The 15,293-nt window shown below is 40.9% G+C and overlaps 1 protein-coding gene across 1 annotated transcript; it reads left to right on the top strand.

The window, feature by feature from the left end:
- Positions 1–183: 183 nt before the first annotated feature.
- Positions 184–15,278, top strand: DIABLO (diablo IAP-binding mitochondrial protein). Its single transcript, XM_006209506.4, has 6 exons — positions 184–499; positions 1,390–1,516; positions 6,996–7,127; positions 7,849–7,959; positions 8,137–8,233; positions 14,423–15,278. The coding sequence occupies exons 1-6, from the start codon at positions 450–452 to the stop codon at positions 14,617–14,619; spliced, it is 714 nt and encodes a 237-aa protein (XP_006209568.1). The 5' UTR covers positions 184–449; the 3' UTR covers positions 14,620–15,278.
- Positions 15,279–15,293: the final 15 nt, after the last annotated feature.

Genomic DNA, 15,293 nt, shown 5'->3' with positions numbered 1-15,293 from the left:
CCCGCCCCGCCCGCCTCCCTCCCGCCCCCAGCCACCGGCCCAACCGTGCGCTGCTCCGCCTCCAGCCACTGTCCCGCGGAACCCGCACAGCCCGCTAAAGAGAGAATTCTCAGCCTCGCGCCCGGACCGGGGCTGCCTTTCGAGGCGAGGCCCCGGGCAGACCAACTACCCCTCACGACTGCCAACCTCGCTCCGCGGGCTCAGCGCCCTCAGGCCCAGGGCCCGCCCCGCCCCGCGCAGAAACTCCGGCGGTTGGGTATCGGGAGAGGCCGTTACAGCCGTTACCCTCAGCCCCGCCCTCTCCCTCCCCATTTGTCCAATCCCGACTGTGCCCCCGGGCAGGGGCGTGGCTATGGAACCAGGGCCGCCCAAGTGGAGGCCGCGCCCCGGGCCCCGCCCACGAAGTGACGTCACATCCGGCGTGTAGTCTGGCGTCCGCTCGCGGTGGGATGGCGGCTCTGCGGGGTTGGCTGTCGCGGAGCGTAGCCTCCGTTTTCAGGTACCGCTGCAGTCTTGTAGGACGTTAGCGTTGGACGGAGGGAGGCGACGCTGAGAACGTCACAACCAGAACCGCAGCCCCAGCTTTGAGGGCGTGCGCTTCGCTCCTGGCCGAGCGGGTCATGGCGTCCCGCCCCTCTCGAAGGTCTGAGGACGTCCCGCCTCTGCCCCGGGCCAGAGGCCTCCCGCCTCCTTGGCTCAGCCTGGGCTCTTGTCTCACTGACGGCTTTTCCGTTATTCTACCTTCTGAAAGCGAGGCTCCCAACCTTCTGGGGGCTGCTTGGCCTGCCCGCTAAATGACTCCCGTTGGCCCGTCGAGGTCACTGGGGAGAGTAGGGGGAGAGGCCCGGGCAGTTGGCAAATTGTTAGAGGAAGTTTTCCCTGAGCGCAGAGGGGCTCCAGGGACTTGTGGGTCCCCCTGCCGGCCCTGCTCCTTGTGCCTCTTGACGCCGGAGCTCCGCTCGCAGCGCCTGCGGGCTCCAGGTGTTGCCCCGCAGAGACTATCAGACACCTTGCAGCTTAGGCCAGGGATCCAGGGCTAAATCCTGCCTGCAGAAGCGCTTTATTTTGGCATGAGGTCTTTTAAAAACTTTGAATAACCTTTTAAACTTCCACACCTGGTGGCAATTTTAATAACTCCAAGCACCATTCGGCCCTCATTCCTGCACGGCGATGGTTCGCGGGAGCCAAGTAGCTGTTGTCCCTTTCTACCAGTCGGGGCTTTTCCAGTCCACCACGCTCCCCACTGAGCCCTGTTGTCCGGGAGGCCACCCTACGCCTTAATTTAGATTCCAGCGTGGCCCGAGTTTGAGTTTCCAACCCCTGCAAATAAACTGAAGAGACTTTTACGATTGGTGAATGTGCCTTGTTAAACCTGACTTCTATTTCTAGGTACAGACAGCGTGTTCCAGTCGTGGCTAACGTTAAGAAGCGCTGTTTCTCAGAATTGATAAGACCATGGCACAAAACTGTGGCAGTTGGATTTGGGGTAACCCTGTGTGCAGTTCCTATTGCACAGGTGAGGTAACTGTCCTGTCATTCAGTGTTTCTTGTCTTAGTGTACTGTGTCCTCTAGAAGTCTCAAGTGGATGTGAAACAGCTGACAAGCTCTCATGGTTTTACGCAGTGCTCCCCCTGACCCCTGCATGATGGTATACTTTCTACTGTACCAGCATCTTCTTTTCAGAGCTGAGCAAATGTATTAATATTCCCATTTTGATAGTCTCATTTGGTAAGAACAGTATGTCAAGTTGATCGAATTATATAAAGAGGGAAGAAAGAAGAAAAGCATATTAAAAGTTTATCAACCAAATTTTTGCTGGAGGAGGTAATTAGGTTTATTTTTAGAGGAAGTATTGGGGATTGAACCCAGGACCTTGTGCATGCTAAGCGTGCACTCTTATTGCTTGAGCTATACCCTCCCCCAACAATACAGCCTTTCATTTAACAAAAATTTATTGAGCAACTTTTTTGTGCCATACACTGAGAATGTTAGAGCAAATCAAGAAAAAAGTTCCTGCTTTTATAAAGCTTATATTCTGGGGAAATGAAATGGAAAGAAAATGGAATGAAGGAGAGTAATATATGAAGCCAGAGATAGCTAAGGACCAAAAGGTACTTCAATTTTTGTACTTTGTGGGCCATTGTAAAGTGTTGGATTTTTTTTTTAATTTTTAGAATTGATAGGAGTTTTTTTTAATTGAAGTTTAGTTGGTTTACAGTGTTGTGTTTCCAGTGTACAGCATAGTGATTCAGTTATACATATATATATTCTTTTTCATATTCTTTTCCATTTTAGATTATTACAAGGTATCAAATGTAGTTCCCTATGCTATATATTAGGACCTTGTTGTTTATCTATTTTGTGTATAGTAGTTTGTAACTGCCAATCCCAAACTCCTAATTTATACTGTTTTGTTCTGTGTTTGTGAGTCTCTGTTTAAGTTCATTTGTATCTTTTTTTAAGATTCCATATATAAGTGATATCGTATGTTTTTCTCTCTGATTTACTTCACTTGCTATTAGAATCTCTTGATCCATCCATGTTGTTGCAAATGGCATTGTTTCATTTTTTATGGCTGAGTAGTATTCCATTGTATAAATATACCACATCTTCTTTATCCAATCCTCTGTCGATGGACATTTAGGTTGTTATGTCTTGGCTACTGTATATAGTGCTGCTATGAAAATTGGAGTGCATGTATCTTTTCAAATTAAGAGTTTTCTCCGGATATATGTGCAGTACTTGGATTGCTGGATCATATGGTAACTGTATTTTTAATTTTTTAAGGAACCTCCATTATTGTTTTCCATAGTGACTTCACCAAATTATATTCCCACCAACAGTGTAGGAGGGTTGCCTTATCTCCACACCCTCTCCAGCATTTCTTGTTTGTGGACTTTTGAATGATGGCCATTCTGACTGGTGTGAGGTGATACCTCATTGTAGTTTTGATTTGCATTTCTCTGATAATTAACAGTATTGAGCATCTTTTCATGTGCCGATTGGCCATCTGTATGTCTTCTTTGGAAAAATGTCTTTTTAGGTCTTCGGCCCGTTTTTTGATTGGGTTGTTTTTTGTTACTGAGTTACATGATCTGTCTGTATATTCTGGAAATTAAGCCCTTGTCAGTTGAATCATTTGCAAATATTTTCTCCCAGTCTGTAGGTTGTCTTTTTGTTTTGTTCATGGTTTCCTTTGCTGTGCAAAAACACTTTCGATTTTACTATGAAAAAGAAGCCACAGAGGGTTTTAACATAAGGTTATTATGACCTGACATAAGTTTTTAAAGGTTTCTGTGTGGAAGTAAGACCAGTAGGGGTCCAGGCATGAGATGATGGTGGGCTTGGATTAAGTGCAGAGAAGCAGGCTGAATGTGGTCAGCGGGAGTTGCTAATGGATCAGATGTGAAGTATGTAACTTAGATTCCAGTGCTTTTACAAGGCCTAAGCAACTGAAAGGAGTTGCCATACGGTAGGATAGGAGTGGGTTTTGGGAGGAGGAAATCAAGAGTTCAGTTTTGGAAATGACAGAATGAGATGTCCGGTAGACATCTAGGTGGAGCTGTCAAGCAGACAGTTGATATGGAATTGGTACCTTATTAAGAAATCATTTGTTATGTGCTTTATGGGGAAGAGCTAAATAGGAAACCAGCAAGCCCCATTTTGGCAAAATATTCCTGATACTTAAACATGTGTTTGTCACAACAAGGTTAATTCCACTTATCACAAGTATTGTCAGCATCTTCTGAGGCTCACTCATGAGCCCTTCCCTTTTTGTGCCTTACTTCAACCCTTATCTCCGCAGACTAATGAATTTTTAACCCCAAAACCCTTACTTAAACACCAAGCCATTTTCAGTCACAATTAAGAGAGTCTTTTCTTTCTGCCTCCAAAAGATATTTTGTGTTTGCCCTGTTTAGTTCATATACTGTTCCTTAAGCCCTAGTTACCTCAGTTCTAGGCCACATGACAGGAGCCTCCAGTTGACAGGAGCCGCTAGTCATTCTGCAGGAACAGCAGTGCCACTTCGGTTCTTCAGTCTACAGAGGCTCTCCGTTATGTGTTACAGAACTAAAGTCCAGCGGGCTCTCCCCGCACTCAGTGCCCTAGCCAGCCTCATCTCTCTCGTGCCGCCTACTCCATCCAGGCTAGGTCCCTGAACATCCCCTGCGTGCAAGCTATGTATTTTTATCCTCATTGTTTCTTCTAGCCCAGGGTGCCTGTCCATTCTAATCCTAGTTGTCTTCAGACCAAAATCCCACCTTTTTTGAAAGCCTTTCCTAGTTACTGGCCAACAGCCATCTCCCTTTATGACCACTGATGTTATGTATTTTGATATTTGATGATAATCCATTTGACTCCCCTGAGTCAGCAGAGCATAATGGAAACTTTGGGGTGAGAAGATTTGGTTTGAGGTCTAGATGTGTGTCTTTTGGGGAAAGTTGTGTAATTAGTCTGAGCATCCATTTCCTCATCTTTGAAAAAGAAGTGATAATACCTGGACTGTTGTGAGGAACAAGTAAAAATGCATTGTAAAATGGAGGCCGTTGTGAAGACATAAATCATCAGAATATGTCAAAATCAGCTTCTCTTGAGCAGAGATGATGTCATTATTTCCCTTTTAGCCCCTCAGTGCAAGGTACTTAATAAATATTTAAATAATTATTTGATTGAGTGAAATTTAAATATGATAAATACAATTCGTGATTCATTCGTGTATCAGATATTTGACTGCTGCTTTCAACAGGCAGTGATTCAGTGTTTATACTTTAAAGAGCAAAAACAGGTCAGCAGATGAGAGGGGGATTGGTTTGTTGGTTCTGATACAGTAAATCCTCTGCTGAAGAAGGAAAAGGCAGAGTTAGGGATGATTTGTCATCATGGTTGCCAGTTTTTAATCAAGGTGGCCACATTCCCTTAACTCTTGAAGTAGTTCTACTAACTTTGGGTTTTTTTTTTTTAACGTAACAGCTGAGATCAGAGTGAAGCGTTTCCCTTCCCGCCAAGACTGTATTGCTCAGTCTGCAGAACTGTCCTCCCCATCCACTCACTCACTTTCTTAGACTCAGCTTAAAATTTATTAACTATGAACCGTTTTCTAAGCTATTCTCATTCCACATAGAAGTGATTGCTCCCTTATGTGTGCCCCTAAGGACCTCTTCCACAGCTCCTACAGCACTTGATTGTATTAATTTTCAAGTTCACTGTTAGCCCCAGCTTCCCTCTCCCCCATCTGAAATCTTTAAGAGCAGAGACTATATCTCATTTATCTTTATATCCTAAGAATGAAATTTGTTGATTATAAAAACTGGCCTCTTATTTTATATAAAGAAATACTTTGCTTTTTGGAGCAGAACATAAGGGATAAATTACTCTCTAGATTATTTTCTTCTTTTTTTTGTATCTTTTTTAAAAATTGAAGTATAATCAGTTACAATGTGTCAATTTCTGGTGTACAGCACAATGTCCCAGTCATGTATATACATACATATATTCGTTTTCATAAAAGTTCATTACATGATATTGAATATAGTTCCTTGTACTATACAGAAGAAATTTTTAAAAATCTATTTTTATATATAGTGGCTAACATTTGCAAATCTCAAACTCCCAAATTTATCTCTTCCCACCCCCATTCCCCCAGTTTAACCATGAGATTGTTTACTATGTCTGCAAGTCTGTTTCTGTTTTGTAAATGAGTTCATTAGTATCCTCTATTTTTAGATTCCACATATGAGTGATATCATACAGTATTTTTCTTTCTCTTTCTGGCTTACCTCACTTAGAATGACAATCTCCAGTTCCATCCATGTTGCTGCAAATGGCATTATTTTATTCTTTTTTATGGCTGAGTAGTATTCCACTATATAAATATACCACAGCTTCTTTATCCAGTCATCTGTCAGTGGACATTTAGGTTGCTTCCATGTCTTGGCTATTGTAAATAGTGCTGCTATGAACACTGGGGTGCATGTATCTTTTTGAATTAGAGTTCCCTCTGAATAGATGCCCAGGAGTGGGATTGCTGGATCATATGGTAAGTCTGTTTTTAGTCTTTTGAGGAATCTCCATGCTGTTTTCCATATGGCTGCAGCAAACTACATTCCCACCAGCAGTGTAGGAGGGTTCCCTTTTCTCCACACTCTCTCCAGCATTTATCATTCATGGACTTTTGAGTGATGTCCATTCTGACTGGTGTGAGAAGATACCTCATTGTAGTTTTGATTGCATTTCTCTGATAATTAATGATATTGAGCATTTTTTTCATGTGCCTGTTGGCCATTTGTATGTCTTCTTTGGAGAGTTGCTTGTTTAGGTCTTCTGCCCATTTTTGGATTGGGTTGTTTATTTTTGTTACTAAGTTGTATGAGCTGTCTATATATTCTGGAAATTAAACCTGTTGCATCATTTGCAAATATTTCCTCCCATTCTGTAGATTATCTTTTTGTTTTTCTTGTGGAAAAGCTTAATTAGGTCCCATTTGCTTATTTTTGCTTTTATGTCTGTTGCCTGGGTAGACTGCCCTAAGAGAACATTGCTAAGATTTATGTCAGAAAATGTTTTGTCTGTTTTCTTCTAGGAGGTTTATCATGTCTTCTCTTGAAGTCTTTAAGCCATTTTGAGTTTATTTTTGTGTATGGTATAGGGAGGGTTCTAACTTCATTGATTTACATGCTGCTGTCCAGTTTTCCCAACACCACTTGCTGAAGAGACTTTTTCTTCCATTGTGTATTCTTGCCTCCTTTGTTGAAGATTAATTGACTGTAGGTCTGTGGGTTTATTTCTGGGCTCTGTATTCTGTTCTGTTGATCCATAGATCTGTTTTTATGGTAGAATTATTTTCATGTTGTTTTTAATAGTAAAAATAAAGCTTAAAAAGTAGCACAGAAGCAGCATAGGCATGAGAACCATGTTTGTTTGTCACGTGACCATCTATGATGTTCTCAGCTCCAGCTTTAGTTAGAAGTTGAGTGAAAATGTTTGTGTCTTTCAGAAATCGGAGCCTCACTCTCTTAGTAACGATGCATTAATGAGGAGGGCTGTGTCTTTGGTAACAGATAGCACCTCTACCTTTCTCTCTCAGACCACATATGCACTGATTGAAGCTATCACGGAATATACTAAGGTAAGTGCTCTCTTAAGTCTTGATCATGTAAATCGTTAGCTAACTGTGGCTCACAGACCAGATCCAGTCTGCCATCTTTGTCTGTCGTTTGGAGCACAGCCGGGCTCGTCATTTGGGTGTTGTCTCACTGCTCCGGTGAGTGGAGTAGTTGCAGCAGAGGCCGTAGGGCCCCCTCCGGCCTTTTACCAAAAAAGCTGGCTGAGCCCTGATCTGAGTCACTGGTTTTTAGACTTTTTCCAGGAACCCTTTTTAAAAGAAAAATCTTAAATACAGCAGCCTAGTATATAAGACAAGGAGACACACTGATCTGGTTCAGTTAGGGGTGAAGGGGTCCAAAAGTCCACCAGCAGCAGCACTGGGGACTCTTTTGTGAGGACAGTTTGAAACCTCTGATCTGACCTGATGGAATCTATGGATAAAAGTCTCACATGTTTACCTACCTTCGTTTTGCAGTAGCTTTTTTCTCAGCTTTCTGAATTTTTCATCTGCATTGTGTTCTCTTTTTATGTCTGAATTGCTAACAAGCTTTTAGGAACACAGAAGTTGACGAGGGGAGATACCACGTCCTAGAATAATGCCTCTGAGTCATGCAGCAGTGCAGTTTCAGTGAGACGGGACTGAAGGGCCAGTGGCTGTAATGGGACTTCATCACCTTGATGTGTAAGTCTCACTAATTCTAATATGCCTCACTTAACTCTACTCATTTTTTCTACATTTGTAGGCTGTTTATACCTTAATTTCTCTGTACCGACAATATTCAAATTTACTTGGGAAAATGAATTCACAGGAGGAAGATGAAGTGTGGCAGGTGATCATAGGAGCTAGAGTTGAGGTAAGCAAAAAGTTACTAGGCCCTTTGTGTTAGTGCTCCTACCTCACTGTAATATCTAAATTATTGAATTAAGATGTGTTACCAGCTACTGGTCTAAATCTGTTTTGAATAAGTCCAGTTAAATGTGTTCAGTGACGTAATAAAGGGTCATGTTGTCCTGAGTGCTTTAATTTACAGATGACATCAAAACAACAAGAATACTTGAAGCTGGAAACCACCTGGATGACTGCAGTTAGTCTTTCAGAGATGGCAGCAGAGGCTGCATACCAGACTGGTAGGTTGAAGCTTTTACTCTGGAGTGCTGTTTGAGTTTCCATCTAGCTGTAAAATGAGGATTTTGTGGCTCTGACTGAGAAAATGTTCCCATTTCCAATATATTAACCAACATTTTATTTGCCCCTGTAGATGAGATCAGTAAAAGTTAGGTGAACAATATCTAGAAAGTGAAAAACAATAAAACTTTTGTCAGTTGGAAATTTTGATTGCTTCCAAATAGTTTTTAAGCATTTTATTTCTTATAGCCCAGATAATTTATGAATAACTAGTATCTTTGTGGTAAGCATTTTATAGACAATTTAACTTAAAGTAGGAGCTATTATCATTCCCACTTTACAGATGAAGATAGAAATGAAGAAACTGGCGGATAGAGGGGTTAAGTAACTCACCCAGTATGCTGTGTACAGTAAGTAAGCAGCCAAACTGGGATTCTGCCAGGTGGATCAAATTCTGAAGCCTTTGCTCCTGGTAGTCAGGGCTTCAGTCTTGTGTCTTGCTGCCCCAGTACAGAAAATGCAGTTATTCATTCACTGGGGTGTTCTTTATCCATCACTGCCCTTCTGGTGGACTTGAGCTGAATTGTTTTCTAATTAAATGTATTTGAGGGAAACCTTCATTTGACAGTCTTGGTCAAATGATTGGTCCCAAACTGTGTTGCCACAGAAATTCTTAAACTCATTTGTTAAAATGCTTTTGTTTTCTGAAGTCTTAAAAAAGATAAAGGATTTTTTTTAAAGCAAAAGCAAAAAGAATCATTAGTTAACCAAAATCTGAGGAATCAGAGAGTCTGAAAACAGGGTTGAAATGAAGAGTGAAATAATAGGTTAAAAGTAGCATCATGGTAGTGGCACACCAAAAGTGGGAGGAAGGGTTCCAGGCGTATTTGCTGACGGTACAAAAGCAGGAACTTCTCTAGGCAGGCTCAGACCTGGCAGGAGGAAAGAGGGAGAATGTGTAAGCATTGCAGACATTTTCCCAGAACTGATTGAAAGGACTTACAAAGATTCTGAACAGAATTTAAAATAGATGTATGTATCTCTCATGTGGCAAAAAGAAAGAAAACTCCTAAAAACTAGAAGAAAAAATAATAGAATTATCTACAAAGGAAGTATAATTAGACATTAATCCTGTCCACAGCCCTAGATGCAGGGTGACAGATCAGTAACCTAGAATTTTCTATCCATCCATGTGTATCACTAAAATGTGAGAATGAACGATATTTTCAGACATATAAAGACTCAAAACTTACAAACCACATATGCTTTCTAGAAAAACTACTTTGTAAAGGAAAATTAGAAGCAACTGATATACAAGAATAATGAACAAAATTTAGTAAAACTTGCCAAAAGCTCTGAGTGTCTGGGGAAGAAGTGAAAGCATGCTAAGCATTCTTCTTTGAAAAGCTAGATACGAGCTTAACATTAGACACTGTTAAATAGTTCAAAAGAAATTAGGGGGAAAGGGACAAAGAAAACGTGATAAATTCAATCAAGACAGGAAAGGTTTAAGAAATAAAACCTGACAATTAGAAAGTGCAAAGTAAAACAGAGGAACACACTCAAACATCAGTAATCACAATAACTAAGAATAAATTTATTATGTCTTCAGACTATAGTAGAAAAATGATTCTAGCTAAAATTTTATGGAGGCACGCCTAAAACAAAAAGGCATAGGAAGGTTGAAAATTATAAAAAGATAAACTGAACCATTATTAACAAAAAGGATACCCCCCCAAAAGGCAGCAGAGCAATGTCAGAATCAGAAAAGAGATTCAAGACAAAATACATTAAATGGGACAGAACAAAATAAATAAAACAGACTCACAGACATTGAAAACATACATGGTTATGGGGCTGGGGAGGAATAAATTGGTAATTTGAGATTTGCAGCTACTAATATATATAGAATAGATAAATAACATGTTTATACTGTATAGCACAGGGAAACTATATTCAATATCTTGTAGTAACTTACGGTAAAAAAGAATATGAAAATATATGTATGTTCATGTATGGCAGAAGCATTATGCTTTGCATCAGAAATTGATACAACATTGAATACTGACTCCACTTCAATAAATACATACACAAATAAAAGGGACAGGACAGTTCATCAAGAAGACATCAGTCACAAAATGTGTACCTAGTAAGGCAAAAACTGATAGATTTATAAGGAGAAATTGAGCTTTATACACATCTCATATTTACAGGTCAAGACCAAAAAAATTAAAACTTAAGGGTTGGAACAGAATAACTTAAGAGCTTAACCAAATATATATATATATGTATAGATATACTGAATATAAAATATAAATTTTGCTCCCACCAAAAAATTCTCAAATATAAATAGTACACAAACATGTACAGAAACTGATTTTTATGCCTAGTGACAAAGACTCAAATCCTTTGATACTCCCCTTCCTCACCAAAAATCAAAATAGAAATTTAACTCATACATCTCAATATCAAAAAAAAAAAAAACCTGGTTGAAAAATGGACAGAAGACCTGAATAGGTATTTTTCCAAAGACATAACAGATGACCAATGGGCACGTGAACAGAGGCTCAGCATCACTAATCAGCAGAGAAATGTAAATCCAAACCACAGTGAGACAGCCATTCTGACAGGTGTGAGGTGACAGCATCAATACGTATGATTATAAATAACAAATGTTGGCAAGGATATAGAGAAAAGGGAACTCTAGTACACAGCTCCTGGGACTGTAACTTGGTGCAGCCACTGTGAAAAACACTATGGAGGTCCCCCAAAAAACTTAAAACTAGAACTGCCATATGATCCGGCAGTTCCACTCCTGGATCTGTATTTGTAGAAAACAAAAACACTAATTTGAAAAGATATATGCACAGTGTTCACAGCAACATTATTTACAGAAGCCAAAAATACGGAGGCAACCTAAGTGTCCACCAACAGATGTGGTGTGTAGATACATACACACACACACACACACACACACACACACACACACACACACAAATGGACTACTACTCAGCCATAAAAAAGAACAGAATTTTGCCATTTGCAGCAACATGGGTGGAGTTGGAGGAGATTAGATTTAGTGAAATAAGTCAGAGAAAGATAAATACTATATGATATCACTTGTTTGTGGAATCCAAAAAGAACCTAGAGAATAAACCAGTGGTTACCAGTTGGAGGGAGAGGGAAGGAGAGGAAGGGCAGCACAGGGGCAGGGATGAAGAGGTACCGGCTACCATGTATAAAATAAGCTACAAGGATATTCTATGCAGCACAGGGAATATAGCCAACATTTTATGGTAACTGTAAATGGAGTATAGCCTTTAAAAATTGAAAATAACTATGTTGTACACCTGAAACTTATATACTCTTGTAAATCAACTATACTTCAATTTTTAAAAAATGGAAATTTAAAAATATTTAGTTCACAGATGACCTAAATAAGCAATTCTCCAGTGAAGACATACAAATGGCCAATAGGCACGTGGAAAAAACGCTCAATATCACTAATTATCAGAGAAATGCAAATCAAAACTACAATGAGGTATCACCTCACACCAGTCAGAATGGCCATCATTCAAAAGTCCACAAACAAGAAATGCTGGAGAGGGCATGGAGAAAAGGGAACCCTCCTACACTGCTGGTGGGAATGTAGTTTGGTGCAGCCATTATGGAAGACAGTATGGAGATTCCTCAAAAGACTAAAAATAGACTTACCATATGATCCAGCAATCCCACTCCTGGGCATATATCCAGAGGGAACCTTAATTCAAAAACATACATGCACCCCAGTGTTCATAGCAGCACTATTTACAATAGCCAAGACATGGAAGCAACCTAAATGTCCACTGACAGATGACTAGATAAAGAAGCTGTGGTATATTTATATAGTGGAATACTACTCAGCCATAAAAAAGAATAAAATAATGCCATTTGCAGCAACAGGGATCGAAATGGAGATCGTCCTTCTGAGTGAAGTAAGCCAGAAAGAGAAAGAAAAATGCCATATGATAGCACTTATATGTGGGATCTTAAAATTAAAAAAAGAGAATGAACTTATTTACAAAACAGAAACAGACTCACAGACATAGAAAACAAACTTACGGTTACCAGTGGAGAAGCGGGTGGAAAGGGATAAATTGGGAGTTTGAGATTTGTATATGTTAGCCACTATATATAAAAATAGATTTTAAAAATTTCTTCTGTATAGCACATGGAACTATATTCAATATCATGTAATAAACTTTAATGAAAATGAATATGTGTCTGTATATACATGACTGAGACATTGTGCTGTACACCAGAAATTGACATATTGTAACTGACTATACTTTTCAGTTAAAAAATACGTAAAGTAAATAAAAATAATTGGAACTGTCATGACTAGTATAGCAGACCCAGAGTTGTAGACGAAGTAGCTCTTAAGTAGAAATTGACCCCTTTAATAAAGGCTCATGTCATGAATACTAAGGACAGCAGCCGTGAATGACAGGTAGTGTTCTTTGAACTAAGAAGTACTGAAAATAAACAAACTTTTAACCCGGTAAGTTAGAAAAAGAGCAAAATTAATTCAGACAGTGTAGAATAAGAAATTAAAAATATGATTAAAAAGAAATAGTCAAAAAAGCAAAACCTGGTTCCTTGAAAGGAATTAAAAATAAGATTTCACAAGTATAGCTGCCTAGAGAGTAAAGGTGACATCAGAAAGGGATATTATAGATACAGAGGGTTTTGTTAAATAATGTGAGAATATTTTGTTCTTTATGTAATTCCCAAATTGTCCCAAGAAGTAAAGAATCTAAATGAGACCAGTAACCACAAAAGTTGAAAGTACTCACAAAGACTGTGGGCCCCCAAAACAGACACCAAGCCCAGGCAGTTCTGTGGGAGAGTTTTATCAAATCTGCAAGAAGCGTACTGCCTGTGTTGCAGAAAGTGTTCCAGTATCCAGAAAGTGACGGCACGCCTCCCGGCTGTTGCAGCTGTACGAGCCAGCATAGCCTGACCCCAGACTGGGCTGGGCCAGCACCAACACAAAAAGGCTAACTGGAGCTCAGTATCACTCATGAATATGGGTATAAATCGAATGTAGCCATTTACCTTCAAAATATAATAAATCAACATTAAAACTATCAACGTTTATTTACTACTTGAGTTTATCTGCAGTAGATTAGAGGAGAAAAGCCACCCATGCAATCCTATCGATGTATGCCCCAGAAGCCTTCAGCAAAGTGTTGTGTGCAGTATGATTTAAATCTCAGTACGCATGAATAGAGAGAATTTTCTTAACATGATAAAGGCTAAGTAATCCCATTTCATAGTGAAATATGAGTAGCATTTCCATCAATGTCAGAAATGAGAAGGATGCCTGCTGTTCACCACCTCTCAACATGGCACTGAAGGTTCTCAATGCAGTGAGACAGAAAAGAACCACCCAGAGGTCCTGCAGATGAACTTAATACGCGTATCTCTGTGATGACATGCACTGACAGCAGGTGTCATGATAGTGCTCGAGAACAAAAATTGCCAAACATGTTCAGTAAATACCGTTTTTGCCATTATGTAGATTGAAAGTCACAAGATGTTTTCCTATGCATTCCATATATACATATAGTGACTTTTTTTTAAAAGACCTAATTGGCTTTATTCAGTGGTTCATGAATTGGACAGCAGCCCATCTAGGAAATAGAAGAATGTTATTTATAGTAACATTTTAAAGAATGAGGAGGATGCCCTTTAAACGTTCCAACAGAGGTTATCTCTGAATATTGGGTAGGGTGAGGAAAGACATCTTTTGACAGTTTTATAAGTGATCTCTTAATTTGTCAAAAGGAAAAAAACTGTCAAAAAGAAATGTATTACTTGTACAGTTAAAAAATTATAATCTTAAAACATCTATACTAAGCTGTGTAGCCATAAAGAGGATTGTGGGAACTGCATTTGATACGTATGATAATGGTAGCTGCTGAGAGCCGGAGGAAGATGCCGGGGTTCTGACAGTGAGTAAAATGCAGACCTGAACATGGAGGTAGAGGGTCTTCCACTCTGCAGAGAGAAGGCCGGCAGGGAGGGCAAGGAATGTGGCTGCAAGAACGGCTCAGGTGACAGCCACAGCGCCTGCAGGCTTACCTTGTGTCCACTCGCACCTTCTGCCCTGCTCGTCCGCTCAGTATCTTTGGCTCATCTTTTGGCAGGAGCGGACCAGGCCTCGGTAACCGCCAGGAGCCATATCCAGCTGGTGAAATCGCAGGTGCAGGAGGTGCGCCAGCTCTCCCAGAAAGCGGAAACCAAGTTGGCAGAAGCACAGACAGAAGAACTCCGACAGAAAACACAGGAGGAAGGGAGTGAGAGGGCTGAGCTGGAGCAGGAGGCCTACCTGCGTGAGGACTGAGGGCCTGAGCCGTCGCCCACGTCTGCCTGCTCAGCCCGGGGAAGGCGGGGGCAGACGCCAGCTGGCCCAAGGTCGGCACATCTTCCTCTGCAAGGAGAGGCAGCGACAGGTCCTGCCCCTGCCCAGAGGTCAGACCAGAGGTCACTGCAAGGGCCTGACCCCTACCCCAGGGTCTCAGGCTTGTCCTGGACCTGGCTCTCAGCTCATGGGCACTGTACCCTGTTTACCACTGCACCCCCCCAGCACAGGTGCCCTCTCACCACCTGTCTTTACCTCCCACCCAGGGCATCTCACCAGCCTGGCCAGTGAGAAGGGGTCTTCCCTGTCATGTCCACAAGTTCGTAGCCGTTTAACCTCAGTTTCCCACCTTATTCATGTTTCAAATATGATTTAGTATTTGCTCCCTCCATAGGAATGTGAGTTTTTCAGGGAAAGGGGAGCCTGTGCTGTTTAAGGGTTTCTAATGCCTTCTCTGACCTGGCCCCGCTGCCCTGTAAGGACAGCTCAGGCCCAGGAACCGGATGCGGAGTGTTTACCTGGTGCTCTCAGCAGGACTTATTCCAACACAAGCTTCTCATTTCTTTCGAGTTTCTCTATTGTATCTGAAGAATAATTTTTTTTTTTGCAATTTAAAAAAGAAAATGTGTGTATCTTCTGGAGCCCTGTGCAGCCTC

Source organism: Vicugna pacos, chromosome 32, assembly GCF_048564905.1.
Source record: "Vicugna pacos chromosome 32, VicPac4, whole genome shotgun sequence".
In the NCBI taxonomy this organism is placed as follows: Eukaryota; Metazoa; Chordata; class Mammalia; order Artiodactyla; family Camelidae; genus Vicugna; species Vicugna pacos.
Note: the sequence above shows the minus strand (reverse complement) of the source record. Positions and strands in the feature narration are given on the sequence as shown.